Consider the following 25,341-nt stretch of genomic DNA (forward strand, 5'->3'; position numbering starts at 1 on the left):
ATTGAAACGGAAGGCGTTCCATGTCCCCCATCTGGTGAGCATGAGGGGGGATGCTGGTTTGCTGGTCCCAAGGGTATGGCCTGGCTTTCAATGGGCTCACGCCTGTCTCAGGCACGCAGACCTCAGGGGACCTCACCAAGGGCCCTGCCTTGACCGTCCATGGTGGGAGTGGGGAGCATCCAGGGAGGTTCACCTGTGATTCCGGCACACACAACGTGCTTGGCAGGACTGCAAAGCACCCGAGGGGTCCCTCAGGAGGGCACACATTCTCCAACAGGTAAGGCTAGTTTGGAAAAGGTCATCCAGCTGATGCCTCCCCCTCGCTCCCATTCTCCCTGCCACAGACCCCTGAGGTGCCCCCAAGCCTCTCCCTCCTCTGAATTGGTGGTAAAGAAGAAGCAAAGCTAACTAATTAGAGTGCTAGGCTCCTGGACTTCACGTGTCCGAAAGGAAAAGACCAAAGCTGGGGCAGTGGCCCTGAGGACTGTCCAAGCAGGCAGAAGAGCAGTGGTCCCCAGCCTGCCACGGGGATGTAGCCTGTCAGCCACTGTTAACCCTGAAGCACAGGCTGGGACTGGGACACAGGAGGGGGTGGGGCTTAGGTCCAGGCTAATCCGACGTGACAGAGCTGAGCTGGCACACCAAGGCTCAGGAGAGCACGGCCCCTGAAGGCTGGCTTCTCTCTGCAGGCAGAGGAGATGCTATCATGGGGTGAGAGCTGAGAGCCAGGGTGAAGTCCTGCCCAGTCCAGCCCAGGAGGTGAGGAAGCCTGAGTCCCAGGGCCAGTGGAGGCCAAACCAGGCCCTGCCCAGCCCAGCACAATCGCCCTCCCCTCCTCTCTGAACATTCTGGAAGATTTCCAGTTTGTCAACAGCACCTCCAAATATGCTGGAACTCTCAGCCCTCCCATTCTCTGGCCCAGGACCCAGCTCAGCCAGGCTGTGCTCTTGCCGCAGCGAGCTCTCCCTGATGTGGCCCCTCTAGCCCAAGTCACCCCCTACTCCCAGCTCTGCTCACAGAGGGACGACAGGCTCCTAGCACCCTCAGCAATTCCTTCTCCTCTTAAAATACCCCTCTCAACCCCTAAGAGCTCCCTCCACCTCTTGCCGGTTCTCACTTCCGCTGCCATCACCCCTGGGGGCTTTCTAGCCCCTGTACTGTCTGGCTCCTCTAGCGCCCAGAGCAAGCTCCTCTGTGGACTGTGTCATCCTCTGCCTGCCCCCTAGCCGAAAGGGCTCAGAAAGCCCAGGCCCCACGTTCTGGGCAGACCCTCCAGAATCAACCCTCTCCTCAGGCTCCATTGGCCCCTTCTGGACTCACCTGACACGCCAGGGCCCACCGCGGCCCTCTGCCATACCCCTCCTCAACTCATAGGCAGTGGGCACTTTGGGGAATGGCCAATCTCAGGCTGGGCCCAGCTCCAATCAAGATGCTGTGGGCTGCTTGGGAGCAGGCAGATCTAGGGCCCTCAGCTGACTCCGAGCTGTCTTCCCAGGTGCACATCAACCCCGCCGCCAGTGTTTCATATCTTTCCCCTCCCCCAAGTCCCACTCCCACTCCTGACACCCTCCCTCAGGGAAGATGGCCCCACCTTCACTCTCCAGAGAGGACCCCGGAGGCCCTCCATGAGCTTCCCCACAGCTTCTCGTGGTTTGGGCCCTGACCCCTTGCTGTGGGGGAGGCAGTGGGCTTCCTCTCCCCCAGGGCGGCTCCTCCACCTGAGGCCCATGCCCAGCTCCTGCCGCCTCTCTCTCTGCCACCTGCCAGAGTCCCTACCCACAGACTTGCTTTCTTCCACCTCAAACCCACTCAGATCTCTCTCTCCCTAACGTGAACCACATGCACCCACAAAACCACTCCTTCCCCTAGCCCATGGAGCAGCCAGCCCACTCCCTGCCTCTCCTGGGAGTCAGATATGGGCGAGCGCTCTCCATGCACTGGCACCACCACACCCCTCCCCTGCAGCCTGGCTATTCCTGCTTACTCTGCTGTACTTGGCTTCTCTCCCAGGTCCCGAACAGTGGCTCTGTCTCTCAAATCCTGGGACCCATCAGTCCTAAATGGCGTCACCTCTCTTTGGTGCTTCACCCACTCTGAGTTGGGTTCCAGGCATTTGCATCCACGAGAATCTGAACCTCCCAGCTACTCAGAAGCCCCATAACTTCCCACCTCCAGACCTTTGTGCACACCGCTGGGATGCGGGTGCGCCTGCCTCCCTCCAGCACCCCAGCCCAGTCTCATGTTCAGGACCCCACTCATGGGCTCCCCTGCCTCAGACCCACCAAGGGACCATGCTTCCCTCCACTGAAGCCCCCAGCACTTCGACGCTGCCCATGCCTTCCTCCCTGGTTCTGATTCTGTCTCCCCCCTCCCCCCACCGGCCCAGGGCCGAGAGTGACACCCACAGCAGGTGCCCAACACAGGCCAGTGTTCACAAAGGACCCGAACATCTGCTCCACCAGATCCCAGGAGTCCTCACAGGCAGCCCATTCTATGAAAAGGGTAGAGTGCCAAGGAAAGGACTCAGGACAGGTGCAGGGTGGGACTTAGAGGGGTGGAGATGGTCTCAAAGCACATGGATCTGACAGTGCCAGTGCAGCCAAGGGTCAAAGGGGTTAGGGAGCTGGGGCTGGGAGTCAGGGTGGGCACTGAGAGGAGCCCAGGCCGGCACAGCCTGCACACCAGTGGGCTCCCCACTGAGGTCTCAGGGAACCTCTCAGCTCCTTGGCTCTCCCTGCAGCCCCAGCCACTGGGCCTGCCTTGGGGATCAAAGCAGCACTTACCAGTGACGCCAGCATCATGGTGAAGTGAGTTGTTTCCTTTGTCTCTCCTCTCTAAGTTACAACTAAACAGACATTCATTAACCAACAGAGGATTCCCTACATAACACAACAGGATGCCTAAGGGATCCAGGTAGCTATATACCTGAATGTGGGTGGACTAGATTCCCAGGAACCAGCAGAACTAGGTGAGTGGATGTCTCTGTCTCCCCAGAGGCAGTGTTCCAGGTCACATATCCTCACACAGCAGCCAGTGTGACTGTGAGTAGAGACGGGGGCGGCCCAACCCACACGCAAACGCTTTGGGAGTGGTAGCCTGGCCCAGGGGAGCACCCACCCACTAAGATGGCCCTGCCTCTGTGACCTCTCCCCACCTGGTGGCAGAGGCTCAGCCTGCAAGAAGGTGCCCCACCCACCAAGTGCCACAGCTTGGCCTGGAACTGCCCGCAAGCACAGCAGCAGCCCGCATGAAAGCACCCCTGCCGCCTAGGACAGCAGCTCAGCTAGGTGAGCCTGTTGAGCCTACTGGCTCTCATCAGCAAAAGCGCGACCCGCCAAGTGGCTGCGGCCAGCCCATGTGAACCCAGAGTGGCCTGACTCGCACAACTACCAGAAGATGGGATGGGATCAGAAAACACAGCTCCTGACCACCCTTCCACCCTTCCTAGCGGTGGCAGGTGGAATCTGTGACCTGATACACCATAAATGCACCAACAGAGGATCACTTCATCAAACACCATGAAGAAGTACAGTAACACTGCAGAGCAGAAGGAAAATGACAACTGTCCAGAAACCAAACCTGAAGTCGCAGAAGATTACAATCTGAATGACAGAGAATTCAAAATAGTTGTCATAAAGAAATTCAATGAGTTACAAGGAAACACAGAAGACAGTTCAATGAGCTCAGAAATAAAATTAATAAACAGAAGAAATACTTCACCAAAGAGATTCAAACCCTTTAAAAAAACTATACAGAAATTCTGAATATGAAGAACACAATTAAGGAGATAAAAAATAATGTAGAAACCATAAAAAATAGAGCAGACTTTATGGAGGACAGAATTAGTGAATTAGAAGATGGAAATCTAGAAATGCTTCAGGTGGAGGAGGAGAGAGAACTAAGATTTAAAAAAAAAGGAAGAAATTCTTTGAGAAATATCCAACTCAATTAGGAAAAGTAACACAGGATTATAGGTATTCCAGAGGGACAGACAGAGCAACAATGGGAAAGAAGAGATAAAATGGGAGTATGAAGCCCTAATATAGCAATACTCATTCTAAATGTAAATGTACTGAATTCTCCAATCAAAAGACACAAAGTGGCTGGATGGATTAAAAAGCAAGACTCAACAATGTGCTGCTTCCATGAAACACACCTCACCCCTAAAGACAAATAGGGTCAGAGTGAAGGGATAGAAGATGATACTCCAAGCAAATGGCAACCAAAGGAAAGCAGGTGTTGCCATACTTATATCAGAGGAAGCAGACTTCAAAATAAAATAGATAACGAGAGACAAAGAGGAGCAGTATATAATGATAAAAGGGACTTTCCACCAAGAAAGACTAACACTTATGAATACATATTCAAATAACACAGAAGCACCAAAGCATATAAAGCAACTAGTAACAGACCTAAAAGGAGAAATTGACAGCAACAAAACAATAGTAGGGGACCTCAACATCGCACTTACACCAATGGATAGTTCACCCAGACAGCAAATCAACAAGGAAACAGTGGTCTTAAATGAAACACTAAACCAGATGAACTTTATATATATATATATATAAAAAAAAAAACATTCCACCCAAAAACAGCAGAATACACATTTGTCTCAAGTGCACAAGGAACATTCTCAAAGATAGACCATATGTTGGGACACAAGGCAAGCCTCAATAAATTTAAGAAGATTGAAATCATACCAAGCATGTTTTCCAAACATAATGCTCTGAAACTAGAAATCAACTACAAGAAAGAAGCTAGGAAAGTCACAAATACGTGGAGACTAAACAACATGCTACTGAACAACCATTGAATCAACAAAGAAATCAAAAGAGAAATCAAAAATTACCTGGAGACAAATGAAAATGAAAACACAACATACCAACTCTTATGGGATGCAGCAAAAGTGGTATGGGATGCAGCAAAAGTGGTGCTAAGAGGGAAATTTATAGCAATACAGGCCTACCTCAATGAACAAAAAAAATCTCAAATAAGTAATCTTAAACTACACCTATCATAACTAGAAAAAGAGGATCAAAAGGCCCAAAGTCAGCAGAAGGAGGGAAATAACAAAAATTAGAGCGGAAATAAATGAAGTAGAGACTAAAAAAACAATAGAAAGGATCAATGAAACTAAGAGCTGGTTCTTTGAGAAGATAAACAAAATTGACAAACTCTTAACCACATTCACTAAGAAAAAAAGAAAGAAGCCTCAGCAAATAAAATTAAAAGTGAAAGAGGAGAAATTACAATGGATACCACAGAAATACAAAGGATAATAAGAGAATAGTATGAAAAACTATATGCCAACAAACTGGATAACCTAGAAGAAATGGAACAATTCTTAGAATCATACAACCTCCCAAAGTTGAATCAAGAAGAAATAGAGAATCTGAATAAACCAATCACAAGTAAAGAGAGTGAAAAAGTAATCAAAACCCTCAAAAACACAGAAGTCCAGGACCAGATGACTTCTCTGGAGAATTCTACCAAACATTCAAAGAAGATTTAATACCTATCCTTCACAAACTATTCTGAAAAAGTGTAGAAGACGAGACACTTCCTATCTCATTCTATGAGGCCAACATTACCCTAATACCAAAACCAGACAAGGAAAACAAAAAAGGAAAATTACAGACTGATATCACTGATGAACATAGCTGTAAAAATCCTCAACAAAATATTGGCAAATCGAATACAGAAGTATATTAAAAGATCATACACTATGATCAAGTAGGATTTATACCAGGGACACAGGGATGGCTCAACATCCACAAATCAATCAATGTGATACACCTCATTAAGAAAATGAGGACTAAAAATCACATGATCGTCTCAATAGATGCAGAGAAAGCAACTGACAAGATCCAACATCCATTTATGATAAAAGCTGTCAATAAAATGGGTATAGAAGGAAAGCACCTCAACACAATAAAGGCCATATATCAGAAACCCACAGCCAACATCATACTCAATGGGAAAAACTGAAAGCCATTCCTCTGAGAACAGTAACAAGACAAGGGTGCCCACTCTCACGACTCTCATTCAACACAGCACTCGAGGTTTTGGCCAGAGAAATGAGGCAAGAAAGAGAAACAAAAAGTATCCAAATTGGAAAGGAAGAAGTAAAACTCTCGCTGTTTGTGGATGATATGACTCTATATAGAGAAAACCCTAGAGAATCCACCACAAAACTTAGAAATAACCAACAATTACAGCAAAGTTGCAGGGTACAAAATCAACTTAAAAAAATCAGTTGCATTTCTATACGCTAATAACGAACTAGCAAAAAGAGAAGTCAAGAATACAATCCCATTTACAATTGCAACAAAAAGAATAAAATATTTAGGAATAAATTTAACCAACGAGGTACAAGACCTATATACTGAAAATTACACCCCACATTATTGAAAGAAATCGACAATGACATAAAGAAATGGAAAGATATCCCATGCATGTGGATTGGAAGAACAAACATAGTTAAAATGTCCATACTACCTTAAGCAATCTACAGATTCAATGCAATCCCAATCAGAATCCCAATGACATTCTTCACGGAAATAGAACAAAGAATCCTAAAATTCATATGGGGCAACAAAAGACCCTGAATAGCTAAAGCAATCCCGAGAAAAAAGAACAAAGCTGGAGGCATCACAATCCCTGACTTCAAAATATACTACAAAGCTCTAGTAATCAAAACAGCATGGTACTGGTACGAAAACAGACACACAGATCAATGGAACAGAACTGAAAGCCCGGAAATAAAACCACACATCTATGGACAGTTAATCTTCTACACAGGGGCCAACAACATACAATGGAGAAAGGAAAGTCTCTTCAACAAATGGTGCTGGGAAAACTGGACAGCCACATGCAAAAGAATGAAAGTAGACCATTGTCTTACATCACACACAAAAATTAACTCAAAACAGATTAAAGACTTGAATGTAAGACCTGAAACCATAAAACTACTAGGAGAAACCATAGGCAGTACATTCTATGACATCGGTCTGAGCTGTATCTTTTAGAATACCACGTCTACTCAGGTAAGGGAAACAAAAGAAAAGATAAACAAATGGGACTACATCAGACTAAAAAGCTTCTGCACTGCAAAGTAAACCATTAACAAAATGAAAAGATAGCTCACCAACTGGGAGAAAATATTTGCAAATCATGTACCCAACAAGGGGTTTATCTCCAAAATACATAAAGAACTCATACAACTCAACAACAAAAAAACAAACAACCTGATCAAAAAACAGGCAGAAGATCTGAATAGACATTTTTCCAAAGAAGATATACAGATTGCCAACAGGCACATGAAAAGATGCTCAACATCACTAATCATCAGGGAAATGCATATCAAAACTACAATGAGATATCACCTTACACCTGTCAGAATTGCTATAATTAACAAGAAAAAAAATAAATGTTGGAGAGGATGTAGAGAAAAGGGAACCCTCATACACTGCTGGTGGGAATGCAAACTGATGCAGCCACTACGGAAAACAGCATGGAGATTTCTCAGAAAATTAAAAATAGAAATACCATACGATTGAGCTATTCCACTCTTGGGTATTCATCCAAAGAACATAAAATCAACAATACAAAGAGATTCATGCACCCCTATGTTCATTGCAGCATTATTCACAATAGCCAAGACATATAAGCAATCCAATTGCCTATCAACTGATGAATTGGATAAAGAAGATGTGGTATATATATACAATGGAATACTACTCAGCCATAAAAAAAGACAAAATAGTGCCATTTGCAACAACATGGATGGACCTTGAGGGTATTATGTTAAGTGAAATAATCAAGACACAGAAAGACAAACACCATATGATTTCACTCAAATGTGGAAGATGAACAAACACATGGATGAGGAGAACAGATGAGTGGTACCAGAGGGGAGGGAGAAAGGGCTAAAGGGGCACATATGTATGGTGATGGATTAAAACTAGACTATTGGGAGTGAGCACAATGCACTCTATTCAGAAACTGATATATAATAATGTACACCTGAAATTACACAATGTTCTAAACCAATATGACCTCAATAAAATAATTTTAAAAAAGGCAGCCCTTACCTGTCTGAGGTGAGCTTCAAGAGGGTGTGGCCCTGTGTGGAGTACGTGATGAAGGATATCCGCAGTTTCGGGCTGGGGAGGAAGCACGCACTCGTGAGAGGCCATAAACACAGGCTCAAATGACGCCAATGTGCAGCCAGGGACGGGGTGCATGCCAACCTCCCTGCTCCCCACCCCAACTCTTCCCCTTTGGGGCCCATTTTCTGAGCCCCAGAAATTCCTGTAACTTCAGTGAAGGATTCTGAGGCTTCACTGTTGAGGCTCCAATACCCCACAAGTCTCTCTGTCTCAAACACACACAGACACACACACACATGCATGCCACATGCACAAGGAGATAGACACTTACACACTCCTGCATGAAGGTTTCTCAACTGGCCTCGCTTCTACTGTAAAACTCTTTGGATCTTCATCACCCTTCCTTCCCTGCTTGTCTTCCCCATCTCATCTCTTCTCTCATCTCAAAGAAATTATTCTCTCTCATGACAGCCATTCATATACATCCCTCCCTTTCCTCTCCCTGGCCACTGTCTTCTGGTCTGCTGAACCTCATTATCTTTTAACTAAATTGCTACCACAGTTCCCTAGATGAGCTTCCTACAGCTCCTGGTTACTGTTCCAACTCATTTTACCCACAATTATCAGACTTCTTTTCCTGAAGCACAACATTTACCATGTCACACACCTGCTCAAGAATCATCTATAGCACCGTATTGCTCACAGCAGGAAATCCAAGCCCCTTTGCCTGGCATTTTGAGCCCCAATGGCCTTGGCCCCAAGATGTCCTGTCTAGCCTCATCTCCCAGCCCTCCCCTGAGTTAACCCTACCGTCCAGTCAAACAGACCATTCTCTCCACAAGAAGTCTCCTTGATGTCTTCTGTTACCTAGCCTTTCCCCATCCTTCAAGACCTAGTTCTAATGTCCACATCTTCTGGGAAGCCATCATTTTTTCTCTAAGAATTCTTGCTTTCTCCTTTAAGCTGTCTTATAAGTCCTTTGCCCTTTTCTTTTGGCCCTTAGCACTGTTTAAACCAGGTGTTTAGCTGTATGTTAGTGGTTTATCTGTTTCCTAGTCCTTGAGGGCCTCAAGGGAAGACTGTCTCCCCTGCAATATGACCTGAATCCTAGGCAGGAGCCAAGCAAAGCTACGGAGAACCAGCTGAACCACTGTGATCTGTCCTTTCCTGCTTCAGAACACCACCCTGGGTCTGTGCTTCTGACCCGAGAGGTACTCCCATGCCCACCAAGTCTAAACAGCTGTGAACTCTGCCTGGGAAAAGAAAACACCCAGAAACATGGAGAAGCCGTACTTTTCGAACTTCTTGACCACTTCATCAACAAAGTTGTAAACGTCCATCCAATTGTTGTTCACACTGCCCGACCTGAAAATGAAGAAGACCTGAGTCAGAGGGATGAGTCGTGTTCATTGAATGGGCACAGTTTCTGCCTCCCTACCTTCCAGCAGCCCCTTTAGCAAGACCCTCCCCCCTCCCCATGTAGATGAAGGCTGTCCTTCAGCTCTCAGTGGGTCACCCTGGTGACCCTCAGCGATCTCAGTGGGTTCACCCTGGTGGTGACTTTCATCAGTGCGAGTGGTGGGGAGTGTGACCAACCAGACCTGTGTGTTGGGACTGAGGGCCTTCCAGGATGAGGGACTTTGGATGGCAAACCAGGATGGTTGGTCACACTAGGTGGGGCTCTTAGACAAGAAATGAGGGAGGGTGTGTTGGCTGGAAAAGCCTCCAACGATTCTGATATGTTGGCTCTCTTGGTCCCCCACTTCTCCTTGGGAATAACCATTCCCGACTGTCTTCTCGTTTCCTACCCCTTGAAGGTGTGTGTTGGTGGCAGGCAGGACTCTTTGACACCACATCCCAACAAAAGGCTCTTGGCTTGTCCTCTCTACCATTCCTTTTGTCTTCTCTAGGCTGTATCTAAAACTGTCAACAGACGATGATGAGACCAAGGAGATGATAACGATATCAGGATTATCCTTCATGGAGCTCACATGTACCAGTACTTTACATACATGATTTCCAATTCCAGAACAACACTATGATATCAGTATTATTACCACACTACAGATGAGAGAACTGAGGCTCTCCAAGGTCGTGGATTTTGCCACAATTTCAATAGCTGGCATGGATCTAAACCCAGATCTAGCCTTAAAACCCATGCCTTATCCATTGTACTTGGCATATCTGGGTGACACTCCTGTGTCTGACAATTACTGGCTAGCAAGGCACTAGACTCTGATGATCACCATAATATAGACTTTCTTTTGTAAGCTCCCATGCTAAAGTGCAAGACAACTCCTTTCCTAACTATTGGTAACACTTTCCACTTTCCTTCTTACTACTCATTGCTCTCCTCCTCTTTTTTCCCCTGAGTGAAGAAGATCTTCCAAAGAAATATACAGGAAACAAGAATCTTCAACCCACTCACCTACTCTGAGAAAGTTTCCAGTTTGTGATGATTTTGAAAGAAAGTCTAGAATCTAAAATACAGAAGAATGCAAGTGCTCATGGGCAGTGGAAAATGCCACAGGGACCTACAGGACCCTGGAAAGGAGGCAGTACGGAACAGAGCAACCATGTGGGCTTCTGGCACACAGAGCTCCAATCATGTTTTAGTGCCCCACTCTTAAACGAGAATGGTGAGAGGAGGATCACAAGACATTTGAGAATATCTCTACTATTAAAGCTTGAGGCCAAACATCCTAGTGCTACAACTATGCTGGCAGAATGGAAGTGGCTGGGTCAGAATCATGTGGGGGAGCTGAGCTATAAGAAAGCTAAATTCTCTTCCTCAATAATAAGAAGTCAATAGAGAAGGTGCACTCTCAAACAGCAAGAAACAGCAATCAGTACAAGCATGTTATGAGAAACATGGTCATAATACCAGAAGAAAAATCTGAAAGAATTGCAAGTGGCTGCCTCTGGGGAGTGGGATCAGAAGTGGGGAAGAGAGGGTCAAGAGCCTTGAGTTTTTTGTTGTGAACTTTGTAATATTGTTTAGTTTTAAATTAATGTTTAAGCATTTCCTTGATAAATGTAAAAATGAAATTACAAACAAAAACTAGTAGCATGGCTATTGTGAATAACACTGCAATGAACACAGGGGTGCATGTATCTTTATGCATTGGTGTTTTCAAGTTCTTTGGATAAATACCCAGCAGTGGAATAGCTGGATCATATGGTAGTTCTATCCTTGATTTTTTGAGGAATCTCCATACTGTTTTCCATAGTGGCTGCACCAGTTTGCACTCCCACCAGCAGTGTATGAGAGTTCCCTTCTCTCCACATCCTCTCCAACACATGGTGTTTCCTGTCTTGTTAATTATAGCCATTCTGACGGGCATACACCTGAAATTTATACAATGTTATAAACCAATGTTACTGCAATAAAAAAAATTAAAAAAAAATAAACACACAACTCCCTTTGGAGAAAAAAAAAAAAAACTAGTAGCATGGAGTGATGTCAGCAAAATGGCAGACTTGGAAGCTCCAAGCCCTGGTTTCCCCCTACAGAAACACTGAACAAACAAAGAGCAAGGAAAAACAGAGCATACCACCATGGAACACCAATATACAAAGGTAGGCAGAAACAGAGGGGAAAAGAAACAATGGAAATACAACACAACCAGAAAGCAATCAGTAAGGTGAGAGTAGTAAGCCCTTACATATCAATAATCACTTTAAATGCAGACGGATGGAATTCACCAATCAAAAGGCACAGAGTGGCTGGATGGATAAAAAAACAAGATCCAAGTACATGCTGCCTACAAGAGACTCATTCAGCTTTAAAGACACACACAGGTTCAAAGGGAAAGGGTGGAAGGAAATATTCCATGCAAATGGAAATGAAAAAAAATTGGATAGCCACACTTATATCAGACAAAACAGACTTTAAACCAAAAACAATAACAAGAGTCAAAGAAAGTCATTATATAATGATAAAGGGGTCAATACATTGAGAAGATAGGACAATCGTAAATATACGTGCACATTTGAGCACCTAAATATATTAAGCAAATACTAACAGATCTGAAGGGAGAAAGATAATAATACAATAATAGTAGATGACTTCAATACCCCACTTTCAGCAATGGAGAGATCACTCAGACAGAAAATCAACAAAGAAATGTTGGAATTGAACCACACTATGAACAAATGGACTTAACAGACATATGTAGAACATTCCATCCAATTGCAGTAGAATGCACATTCATCTCAAGTCCACAAAGATTATTCTCCAGGATAGACCACATGATAGGACACAAAACAAGTCTTAGCAAATTTAAGAAGACTGAAATCATACCTGCTCTCTTTTCCAACTACAGTGTTATGAAACTAGAAATCACCAAGAGGAAAGCTGGAAAATCTACATATATGTGGAAATTAAACAAAACCACCAATGGGTGGAAGAAGATATCAATTGGGAAATAAAAAAAATATCTTGAAACTAATGAAAATGAAAACAAAACATACCAAAACCTATGGGATGCTGCAAAAGCAGTTCTGAGAGGAAAATTTAGAGTGATAAAAGCATGTATTAAGAAATTAGAAACATCTCAAATAAAAAACATAACTTTACACCTCAAAGAACTAGAAAAAAGAACAGATTAAGCCCAAAGTTAGCAGAACGAAGGCAATAATAAAGATCAGAGCAGAAATAGAGACTACAATAACAATAGAAAGAATCAACAAAACTGAGAGCTGGTTTTCCAAAAAGATAAATAAAATTGACAAACCTTTATCTAGACTAACTAAGAACAAAAGAGAACTCAAATAAATAAAATTAGAAATGAAAGAGGAGACATTACAACTGATACTACAGAAATACATAGGATCATAACAGACTACTCTGAACAATTATATGCCAACAGATTAGATAACCTAGAAAAAGTGGATAAATTCCTAGAAACACACAACCTAGCAAGACTGAATCAGAAAGAAAGAGAAAATCTGAACAGACCAACAATGAGTAAAGAGATTGAATCAGTAATCAAAAATCTCTTAATGCAGAATACCCCAGGACCATACAGCTTCACTGACAAATTCATGAAATATTTAAAGAAGAATTAAGGTCAATCCTTCTTAAACTATTCCAAAAAATTGAAGAAGAGGGAACACTTGGAAGCTAATTCTGGGATGCCAGCATTACTCTGATACCAAAACCAGATAAGGACACTATAAGAAAAGAAAGCTGTAGACCAGTATCCTTGATGAATAGGTACAAAAATTCTCAACAAAATATTAGCAAACTGAATTCAAGAACACAAAAGAATTATACACCATGGCCAAGTGAGATTTATCTCTGGGATGTGAGGATGGTTCAACATATGCCAATCAATAAATGGGATACACTACATTAATAGAGTGAAAGGTAAAAATCATATGATTCACTCAAGAGATGCAGAAAAAGCATTTGACAAAATACAACAACTTTCATGATAAAAACTCCAAACAGATTGGGTATAGAAGGAACATACCTCAACATAATTAAGGCAATATATGACAAACCCACAGTTAACATTACACTCAATAGTGAAAAACTGAAAGCTTTTCCTCTAAGATCAGGCACAAGACAAGGATGCCCACTCTTACCACTCTTATTCAATACAGTATTGGAAGTTCTAGCTAGAGCAATTAGGCAAGACAAAGAAATAAAAGGCATCCAAAACAGAAAGGTAGAAGTAAAACTGTCACTATTTGCAGATGATATGATTTTGCATACAGAAAATCCTAAAGACTCAACCAAAAACCTGTTGGAACTAGTCAAAAAATTCAGTAAAGTTGCAGAACATAAAATCAACATGCAGAAATCAGTTGCATTGATTTCTCAGAAATCAATGATTCTTGATTTCAGAGAAATAAAGAAAGCTATCCCATTCAAAGTGTATCTAAAACAGTAAAATACCTAGGAATAAATTTAACCAAGGCAGTGAAAGATCTGTGCAACAAAAACTACAAGACACAAACAAATGAAAAAACATCCCATGTTCATGGATTGGGAGAGTTAATATTGTTAAAATGTCCATACTACTCAAAGCCATCTACAGATTCAATGTAATCCCTATAAAAATTCCAATGGCATTTACAAAATACAAAAAAAAATCCTAAAATTTGTATGACACCACAAAAGAACTTAAATAACCAAAGCAATCCTGAGACAGAAGAACAAAACAAGAAGCATCACACTTCCTGATTTAAAACTATACTACAAAGCTATAATAATTAAAACAGTATGGTACTGGCATAAAAACTGACACATGACCAATGGAACAGAATAGAGAACCCAGAAGTAAGCTCCCATATATATGGCCAACCAATATTTGATAAGGGAGCCAAGAACATCCAATGTGGAAAGGATAGTCTTCAACAAATGGTGTTGGAAAAACTGGATAAATACATGTAGAAAAGGGAAAATGGACCTCTACCTTGCACCACTCACAAAAATTAATTTAAAAAGGATCAAACAGGGCCGGCCCCGGGACTTGGCGGTTAAGTGCGCACGCTCCGCTGCTGGCAGCCCGGGTTCGGATCCCAGGCGCACACTGATGCACCGCTTCTCCGGCCATGCTGAGGCCGCGGCCCACATACAGCAACTAGAAGGATGTGCAACTATGACATACAACTATCTACTGGGGCTTTGGGGAAAAAAAAAAAGGAGGAGGATTGGCAATAGATGTTAGCTCAGAGCCAGTCTTTCTCAGCAAAAAGAGGAGGATTAGCATGGATGTTAGCTCAGGGCTGACCTTCCTCACAAAAAAAAAACCACAAAAAAACCCCAAAAAAATGTGTGTGTGTGTGTGTCTGTATATATATACACACACACACACACACACAATGGAATATACTTCAGCCATAAGAAAGGCAGTCATCCTGCCATTTGCAACAACCCTGATGGACCCTGAGGACATTTTGCTAAGTCTGATAAGTCAGACAAAAAAGACAAATACTGCATGATATCACTTATATTTAAAATCTGAAAAAGCCAAGCTCATAAAAACACAGAGTCAAATGGTGATTACCAGGGGCTAGGGGGTGGGGGAATAAGAGAAATGTTTAAGGGTACAAACTTGTTACTAGTAGACAAATAAATCTTGGAGATCTAACGCACAATTTAGTGAATATAGACAACAATATTATATTAGAATCATCAAATTTGCTACACAAATTTGCCACAAAAAATGATAAATATGTGACATGACAGAGGCACTATCTATCACTACAATAGTGATCATATTATGATATATAAATGTATCAAACCAACACGTCGTACACCTTCAATTTACACAACGTTGGATGTCAAATATATTTCAATCAAAAAATAATTAAAAAAAAATAAAGGAAAACGATATATGAACAAAATGAGAATATTAACTTGTAACCATTAATGCTCATGTAACCATAAAGAAAATGTCTATAATAGAATATACACAAAGGAAATAACAAGGGACTCAAAAAGCAAAGGACCTTCTAAGCCATGAGTCAATGACAATGCCCAACAGACAACACAGCAATCTCTCTGGGGCCCAGTAAAAACAGAAGACATTTGGGCAAAAAACAAAACAACAAACAAACAAACCCAAAGCCCTCAGTGAGCTTGCACAACTGCTGCGAAGGCAGCTCCAGCCGTCACGTCCCCTGGGGCTGTTTAAGGGGCATGCAGGTCACAGATTCAGGCCCAGCTGGTGGAGGACACAGACCTATTCAGAAACCCTCTGGTGGCCTTTTTTCCTTTGCAAATGAAAAAATTTCAGGGAACAAATGCCTGGGGCATTCCTGCTGCCTCAGGACCAAGGAAGCCACAAAGGTCTGTTCCTTGGGTCTGATCAAGACTGGCCCACCCACTCCCCTCGCTGAAGGGGTGTCCCCTTTGGCCACGTGCTGCACAAATGACCCCAGGGACAGCAATGCCCCTTGGCGCTGGCGAGGGCAGGAGGGCCACTCACATGTCCAACATGAAGTAGAGGTCATATGAGCTCCCGCAGGATTTCGGCTCTTCTTCTTTCTGGCTTTCCTGGGGCCACGCGCTCGGGCCGCGGATGTGGTGGAACCTTCCCCGGTCTGGACTGAGAAGGCGGTGGTGCTGGAACCTTCCCCAGTCCAGCCCGAGGCCTTGGAAGTCTGGGGAGCCCTGGAGGCTGTGTGGGAAGCTCCCCACGCTCAGCAGCAGCAGCAGGAGCGCGGGGCCCGGCACTGCGGGGCCGCCGCTCCCCATTTCCTTGGCGGCCCCTGCGGCACCACGGGACCCGGGCCACCTCAAGCCACCTCAGGCCCCCGCTTCCACTGCGTCCCCTGTGCCCGGGGACTCAGCCCCTCCCGCGCTTTCACCACGGCGCGTGCGCGAGCCTCCACCTGGTAGCTGCCCCGCCGGCCAAGGAGGCGAAGCGGCTCTGGCTCCAGGCTCTCACTACCTGCGTGGCGCTTCCCCCGCCTCGTGGAGGCAGAGTGTCCCGTCGTTGTGATGGACAGGAAGGTTGGCATGGTGACTTTGTGACCTGCAGCTCTGCTCAGAGTCCTGCCTCTTGACAGCCCCAGGCGGGAGTCATGGGATCCTTGGATGCGGGGAAGAGGAGGCCTCCATTTGTCTCTCATCCCAAACCCTCACAGGTGGCCATTAACATCCTCCAGAAACCCTGCCTTTCTGTAAACTGAAAGGGCACTGAGGTGGCTTAGCTAGGGACGTCACTGTGGGTGAGGAGGTCAAGGAACTGGAGTCTGGTATGCTGTAAAGGTCACTCCTGTGAATACAGAAGTCGCCCAAGGGATGGAAGGATCTAGAAGGGGAAGGTCGTGCAAGGATGCCAGAGTCCTTTGTGAATGAGGGACATTTCAGTTACCTACTGCTGTGAAACGAATCACCCCAAATTAGTGACATAAGACAAGAACCATTGTATTATGCCCACAGGTTCTGTGTCCAGAAATTCAGAGAGCGCTGAGTGGGGATGGCTCATCTCTGCTCCATGGAAAAACATGGAAAATCCATTTGCTCTTACATAAAAATTTTAGAAGCAGCACATCATCTCTGTTCCCTCAAAACCCTCTTAATATTTGATTACAACAACATTAAATATATAGATACATTTGCAGGGATTTGATATCTGCAACCTGAACTCCTCCTATCAGTGAACATGGCAATGTCTCCACTGATTTAAATCTTTTTCAATGCTTTCCATATAAATTTCCCTATGAAGATCTTGACCTCTTTTGTCAAGTGCCTTCCCTAAATACCCTATATTTTTGCTGTTATTGTAAATGGCATTTTAAAATAGTTTTAAAACTGTTTATTGCTGTCATGAAGAAATGTATTTATTTATTGATATATTCACCCAACTTGCTAAACTCTCTTATTCTAAAAATTTATCTGTAAAATAATTTGAGTTTCTATGAAAAACAAAAAAACAAAAAACACTGTGCTGACTAGTTCTCTAATGACATGCTGACTAGAAGCTGTGATGGAGGCATTCCTGATTTAAAAAAAATGCTTCTAACGTATCATCATTAAGAATGACATTTATGGAAGTCTTTTGGTCGAAATCTTTTATCAGATTAAGGTGTTTTCATACTATTCTTGGTTAGCTACAAATCACGAATGAGTGTTGAATTTTGTCTAAATTCTTTTTTGCATATTTTGTGATGAACATATTATTGATGTCATATTGGCTTTTAACATTGTGTAAATTTCAGGTGTACAAATATGTCAGCTTCTGTATAGACTGCATCATGTTCACCACCAATAGTCTAGGTTTCACCCGTCACCAACATATGTGCCCCTTTACCCCTCTCCTCTGGTAGCCACCAATCCGTTCTCCTTATCTATGTGTTTGTTTGTTTATCTTCCACATGAGTGAAATCATACGGTATTTGTCTTTCTCTGTCTGTCTTGTTTCGCTTAGCATAATACCCTCAAGGTCCATTCATGTTGTCACAAATGGCATGATTTTATCTTTTTTTATGGCTGAGGAGTATTCCATTGTATATATATATACTACATCTTCTTTATCCATTCATCAGTTGATGAGCACTTGGGTTGCTTCCATGTCTTGGCCATTGTGAATAATCCTGCAATGAACATAGGGGTGCATAAGTCTCTTTGAATTGTTGATCTCATGTTCTTTGGATAAATACCTGGTAGCGGAATAGCTGGATTATAGAATGGTATATCTATTTTTAATTTTTTGAGAAATCTCCATACTGTTTTCCATAGTTGCTGCACCAGTTTGCATTCCAGCACTGTATGAGGGTTCCTCCTTCTCCACATCCTCTGCAATACTTGTTATTTCTTGTCTTGTTAATTGTAGCCATTCTGATGGGTGTGAGGTGCTATCTCATTATAGTTTTGATTTGCATTTTATAATAATTAGTAATGTTAAACATCTTTTCATGTGCCTTTTCATGTATATTTTCTTTGGAAAAATGTCCGTCCATCTCATTTGCCCTTTTTTGGATTGGGTTGTTTGTTTTTTTATTGTTGAGTTGTATGAGTCTGTATATATTTTGGAAATTAACCCCCTGTCAGATATATGATTCACAAATATTTTCTCCCAGTTGACGGGTTGTCTTTTTGTTTTGTTGATGGTTTCCTTTGCTTTGCAGAAGGTTTTTAGTCTGATGTAGTCCCATTTGTTTCTTTTTTCTCTTTTTTCCCTTGCCTGGTGAGACATGGTATCTGAAGAAGAGACTGCTAAGACTGATAGGCAAAAAGCATACTGCCTATGTTTTCTTCTAGGAGTTTTATGGTTTCAGGTCTTATACTCAAGTCTTTAATCTATTTTGAGTTAATTTTTGTGTATGATGTAAGACAATGGTCTACTTTCATTCTTTTGCATGTGGCTGTCCAGTTCTCCCAACACCAATTATTGAAGAGACTTTCCTTTCTCCATTGTATGTTCTTGGCTCCTTTCTCAAAGATAAACAGTGCATAGATGTGTGGTTTTATTTTTGGGCTCTCGATTCTGTTCCATTGATCTGTGTGTCTGTTTTTGTGCCAGTACCATGCTGTTTTGAGTACTATAGTTTGTAGTATATTTTGAAATCAGAGATTGTGATACCTCCAACTTTGTTCTCTTTTCTCAGGATTGCTTTGGCTATTTGGGGTCTTTTGTTGTTCCATATAAATTTTAGGATTCTTTGTTCTATTTCCATGAAGAATGTCATTGGGATTCTGGTAGAGATTGCATTGACTCTGTAGATTGCTTTAGGTAATATGGACATTTTAACTATGTTAATTCTTACAATCCAAGAGCACAGAATATCCTTCTATTTCTTTATGTCTTCTTTGATTTCTTTCAATAATGTCTTATAGTTTTCAATGTAAAGGTCTTTTACCTCCTTGGTTAAATTTATTCCTAGCTATTTTATTATTTTTGTTGCAATTGTAAATGGGATTGTATTCTCGGTTTCTCTTTCTGCTAGTTCATTATTAGTGTGTAGAAATGAAACTGATTTTTGTTTGTTGATATTGTACCTGCAACTTTACTATATTCATTAATTATTTCTAATAGTTTTTGGTGGATTCCTTAGGGTTTTCTACATAGAGAATCATGTCATCAACTAATAGTGACAGCTTTACTTCTTCCTTTCCAATTTGGATTCCTTTTACTTTTTTTCCCTGCTTAATTGCTCTGGCTAAAACTTCCAGTACTATGTTGAATAAGAGTGGCAAGAGTGGACATCCTTGTCTTGTTCCTGTTCTCAGAGGAATAGCTTTGTTTTTCACCATTGAGTATGATGTTGGCTGTGGGTTTGTCATATATAGCCTATATTTTATTGAGGTACTTTTGTTCTGTACACCTTTTATTGAGAGTTTTTATCATAACTGGATGCTGTATCTTGTCAATTGCTTTCTCTGCCTCTATTGAGATGGTCATGTGATTTTTATTCCTAATTTTGTTAATGTGGTGTATCACACTGATTGTTTTGCAGATGTTGAGCCATCCCTGCATCCCTGGAATAAATCCCACTTGATTGCGGTGTATAATCCTTTTCATGTATTCTTGTATTCAATTTGCTAATATTTTGTTGAGGATTTTTCCATCTATGTTTCTCAGCAATACTGGCCTGTAATTTTCCTTTTTTGTGTTATCCTTGTCTGGTTTTGGTATAAGGGCATTGTTGGCTTCATAAAATGAGTTAGGAAGCATCCCATCCTCTTCAATTTTTCAGAAGAGTTTGAGAAGGATAGGTATTACATCTTCTTTGAATGTCTGGTAGAATTCACTAAGGAAGCCATCTGGTCCTGGACTTTTGTTTTTTGAGAGGTTTTTTGTTTTTGTTTTTTTTGGTGAGGAAGCCTGGCCCTGAGCTAAAATCTGTTGCCAATCTCCCTCTTTTTGCTTGAGGAAGAGTGTCGCTGAGCTCACATCCGTGCCAATCTTCCTCTGTTTTTGGTATGTGGAATGCCGCCACAGGATGGCTTAATGAGCGGTGTGTAGGTCCACGCTCAGGATCCAAACCCACAAACCCCAGGCCACCGAAGCGGAGTGTGCAAACTTAACCACTACGTGACCAAACTAGCCCCTGATTTTTGGGAGGTGTTTGATTACTGTTTCAATCTCTTTACTTGTGATTGCTCTATTTGGTTTCTCTATTTCTTTTCAATTCAATTTTGGGAGGTTGTATGAATCTAAGAATTTATCCATTGCTTCTAGGTTATCCAATTTTTTGGCCTGTAGCTTTTCATAGTATTCTCTTATAATGCTTCATATTTCCATGGTGTCCATTGTAATTTCTCTTTTTCATTCTGATTTTATTTATTTGAGTCTTCTCTCTTTTTTTTAAGTGAGTCTGGCTAAGAGTTTGTCAATTTTATTTATCTTTTCAAAGAACCAGCTCTTACTTTCATTGATCCTTTCTATTTTTTTTTAAGTCTCTATTTCATTTATTTCTGCTCTGATTTTTATTATTTCGTTTCTTCTACTGACTTTGGACTTCATTTGTTCTTCTCTTCCTAATTCTTTTAGGTATAGTGTAAGATTCTTTATTTGAGATTTTTCTTGTTTCTTGAGGTAGGCCTGTGTTGCTAGAGACTTCCCTCTTTGTACCACTTTTGCTGCATCCCATAAGTTTTGGTATTTTTCATTTTCATTTGTCTCCAGGTATTTTTTGATTTCTCTTTTGATTTTTTCATTGATCCAATGGTTATTCAGTAGCATGTTGTTTAGTCTCCACATATTTGTGACTTTTCTGGCTTTTGTCTTGTAGTTGATTTCTAGTTTCAGAGCATTGTGGTTGGAAAAGATGCTGGATATGATTTCAATCTTCTTAAATTTATTGAGGCTTGCATTGTTTCCCAACATATGGTCTATCTTTGAGAATGTTCCATGTGCACTTGAGAAGAATGTATATTCTGCTGTTTTTGGATGGAATATTTTATATATATATATATATATATATCTATTAAGTCCACCTTGTCTAGTGTTTCATTTAAGGCCATTGTTTCCTTGATGACTTTCTGTCTGATAGACAATGGATGATCTATCCATTGATGTAAGTGGGGTGTTGAGGTCCCCTACTATTATTGTGTTGCTGTCAATTTCTCCCTTTAGGTCTGTTAATAGTTGCTTTATATACTTTGGTGCTCCTATGGAGGGTGCATATATAGTCATAAGTGTTATGTCTTCTTGGTGAAATATCCCTTTTTATCATTATATAATGTCCATCTTTGTCTCTCATCTTCCTTATCTTGAAGTCTGACTTGTCTGATAGAAGTATGGCCACACCTGCTTTCTTTTGCTTGCTGTATCACCTTCCATCCCTTCACTCTTTTTTTTTTTTTTAATGATTGGAATTTTTTTTTTTATAATTTTATTTATTTATTTTTTCCCCCAAAGCCCCAGCAGATAGTTGTAGGTCATAGCTGCACATCCTTCTAGTTGCTGTATGTGGGACGCGGCCTCAGCATGGCCGGAGAAGCAGTGCGGCTGTGCGCGCCCGGGATCGAACCCGGGCCGCCAGCAGCAGAGCGTGCGCACTTAACCGCTAAGCCACGGGGCGGGCCCACATCCCTTCACTCTGAGCCTGTTTGTCTTTAGAGCTGAGATTTCCTGGAGGCAGCATATTGTTGGGTTTTGTTTTTTAATCCATCCAGTCACTTTGTGTCTTTTGATTGGTGAATTTAATCCATTTATGTTTAGGGTTGTTATTGTTATATGAGGGCTTAATACTGCCATTTTTCTGTTTGTTCTATATTTCCATTGTTTCTTTTCCCTTATGTTTTTACAATTTCTGTTTGATGTATTTTTGTGATGTTTTTCCCAGCTTTCTCTTTATTTTTGGTTTGTGACTCTGCTCTGATTTTTTGTTTTGTGGTTACCATGAGGTTTGTATAAAAGATCTCATAGATGAGATTGTCCTTTTTCTGATAGCCTCTTGTCTCCATTAGACTAATAGTTTCCATCTCTTTTCTTCTTTCCCTTCTATGTTTTTGTTGTCACAAATTATTCTTTTTGTGTTGTGAGTGTATGACCAAATTGAAGTATTTGTAGTTAGTTTTGATGCTTTCTTTCCCTTTATCCTTTATGTTATAATTAAGTGCTTGCTAACTTATTCTGATAGAGAGCTGCAATTTTCTGATTTTGTCTGTCTAGTTATCTCCTTGCTTTTCTTTGTTTCAGGTAGGAGGGCTCCCTTCAGCATTTCTTGTAGGGCTGGTCTAGTGGCGATGAACTCCCTTAGCTTTTGTTTGTCTGGGAAAGCTTTTATTTCTCCACATGATAATTTTTTAAAACACTGTTGGATTGAGTTTGCTATTAGTTTAGAATCTTTTTTACCTACAATCATGAAGGAGGCTGTCTTGTAATTTCCTATTTTTCTGCTGTCCTTAGCTGGTTTTGATATTAGGTAATAATAGCCTCATAAAATGCACTTGGGATGTTTTTACTTTCTTTCTCTTTGGAAAGACTTTGAACATGATCCTGATAATCTGCTCCTTGAATATTTGGTATGATATCATTTGTGTTTGATGTTTTCTTTGTGGGAAGTCTTTAAAATATTGATACAATTTATTTAATATTTACTGAGTGTTGTGGCCTGAATTCTGTCTCCCTCTTTCACATTTTGAAGCACTAACCCATAATATCACTGTGTTTGGAGATAGGGACTTTAAAGAGATGATTAAGGTTCAATGAGGTCATAAAGGTGGGGCCCTAATCCCATAGGACTGGTGTCCTCATAAGAAGAGAAAGATACACCTGAATTCTCTGTCCATGCAGGCACAGAGAAAAGACCATGTAAGGACACAGCAAGATGGTGGCCATCTGCAATCCAGGAAGAGAAGCCCCATCAGAAACCACCCCATTGGTACTTCGGTCTTGGACTTCCAGCTTCCAGACTGTGAGAAAATCAATTTCTGTTGTTTAAGCTACCCAGCCTGTGGTTCTTTGTTATGGCAACCAGAGCAGACTCACACACTGGAATATTTAGCACTTCTATTTCCCTTATAAATCATTTTAAGTATCTTATTTTCTAGGAATTTGAAGATCTATTTACATATATTGGTATAAAGTTGTTCAGAATATGTTTGATTTTTATATTTCTGCTCTATCTGTAGTTATATATTTTAAAAATTCCTCTTATTAGTTAATTGTGTCTTTTCTTATTCTATACATTCACACCGGTGAAAATATTTCCCCCAAGGGGGTGAAAATTAGTCTTATTCTTTTTAAGTATGAAGCATAGTACAAAAGGGGATATACAGTATATCTGTGGTATTACATTAATTTTTTTTGTTTGATCTCCTTTTATTTTATCCCACTTATGGTATTAAAAAAACAGTCATTTTGAGTAATTTCCCACATTTTGGATTTGGTTGATTGTTTTCTCATAGTCTCATAAAACTTTTTATTCTATTACGAAATTTCTTGTAAGCTAGTAGTTAGAGCTAGCAGCTTGGTGAGATTCAGGTTAATTTTTATTGTTGTGTTGATATTATTCCTTTTGTAGTACATCAGGAGACACATGATGTTTGATGGTTTGATAGTTGTACTTTTAGTGATGCTAAGATTGGTCAATGCAATCAGGTTTGTCAGTCTGTTCCCACCATTAAATTTCCCCAACAACAATTCAACTCATGGTTAAAACCCCCAACAACATTTCAACTGATGGTTTAAGCAGCTATTGATGATAAACATCTGAAGCTATTATTTCATTAAGGGTTGCAAAATGGTGATTTCTAATTTTATCATTTCTTCTGCATTTATTAGCTGAGATCCCCCTCCAGTTTTATTGAGATAAAATTGACATACAGCACTGTATAAGTTTAATGTGTCCACCATAGTAATAAGACCTACATATATTGTGAAATTATTACCACAATAAGTTCAGTTAATATCCATCATCTCATATAAATCCAAAAAAAAAAAAAGAAAAAGAAAAAAATGTTTTTTTCCTGTGATGAAAGTTCTTAGGATCTACTCTCTCACCAACTTTCAAATATACCATGCAGCAGTGTTAACTGTAGTCTCATGTTGTAAATTACATCCCCAGGACTTATTTATCTTGTAACTGGAATTTTGTACCTTTTGACCACCTTCACCCAATTCCTCCTCCCCCCACCTCCCACATCTAGCAACCACAAATATGACCCTGGCTCTTGTATGCAACTCCTCTCTTTTCTCTTGCTGCTTTCAGAATGATTTCTTTGTCTTTTGACTTTTACAATTTAATTATAATGTGTCTTGGTGTAGCCTTATTCAGGTTTAACCTATTTTGGATCCTTTGGGCCTCATGGACCTGGATGTCCATTTCTCTCCCCTGATTTGGGAAGTTTTCAGCCATTATTGCTTTAAATATACTTTCTATCCCTTTATCTTTTTGTTCTCATTCTGGAATTCCCATAATGCAGATATTGTTTCTCTTCATTGTGTGCCGTAAGTCCTGTAAGCTTTCCTCACTCTTTGTCATTCTTTTTCCGTTTTGCTCCACTGACTGGATAATTCCACATATGCTGTCTTCTAGGTCACTCTTTCCTCTGCATGGTTGAGTGTTCTTTTGAAGCTCTCTGTTGAATTCTTCATTTCAGTCATTGTATCTTTAGGCTCTAAGATTTCTATTTGGTTTCTTTTGATGGTTTCTATTTCTTTGTTGAATGTCTCATTTTGTTCATGCATTACTTTCCTAATTTTGTTTACTTGTCTGTCTGTGTGTTTTTGTAGTTCACTAAACTTCTTTAACAGAATTATTCTGAATTCTTCATCTGACATTCATAGTTCTCCATTTTTTTAGGATCAGTTATTGG

At 41.3% G+C, this 25,341-nt stretch overlaps 1 protein-coding gene across 1 annotated transcript; it reads right to left on the reverse strand.

The window, feature by feature from the left end:
* Positions 1–8,089: 8,089 nt before the first annotated feature.
* On the reverse strand, positions 8,090–16,323 carry LOC131406885 (anthrax toxin receptor-like). The gene is made up of 3 exons (XM_058542749.1): positions 16,055–16,323; positions 9,405–9,476; positions 8,090–8,165 (listed from the first exon to the last, which is right to left on the reverse strand). Exons 1-3 carry the CDS (start codon positions 16,321–16,323, stop codon positions 8,090–8,092), a joined length of 417 nt encoding a protein of 138 aa, XP_058398732.1.
* Between the last annotated feature and the right edge of the window lie 9,018 nt (positions 16,324–25,341).

The sequence above is a fragment of the Diceros bicornis genome, chromosome 6 (assembly GCF_020826845.1).
Source record: "Diceros bicornis minor isolate mBicDic1 chromosome 6, mDicBic1.mat.cur, whole genome shotgun sequence".
Taxonomy (NCBI): Eukaryota; Metazoa; Chordata; class Mammalia; order Perissodactyla; family Rhinocerotidae; genus Diceros; species Diceros bicornis.

Coding starts and splice junctions, on each gene's coding strand:
- LOC131406885 (XM_058542749.1), bottom strand. CDS start 16,323: ATGGGGAGCGGCGGCCCCGCAGTGCCGGGCCCCGCGCTCCTGCTGCTG. Junction 9,477..16,054: donor CTCTACTTCATGTTGGACAT/GTGAGTGGCCCT, acceptor CTTCATTTTCAG/GTCGGGCAGTGTGAACAACA. Junction 8,166..9,404: donor GTGGTCAAGAAGTTCGAAAA/GTACGGCTTCTC, acceptor CTTCCTCCCCAG/CCCGAAACTGCGGATATCCT.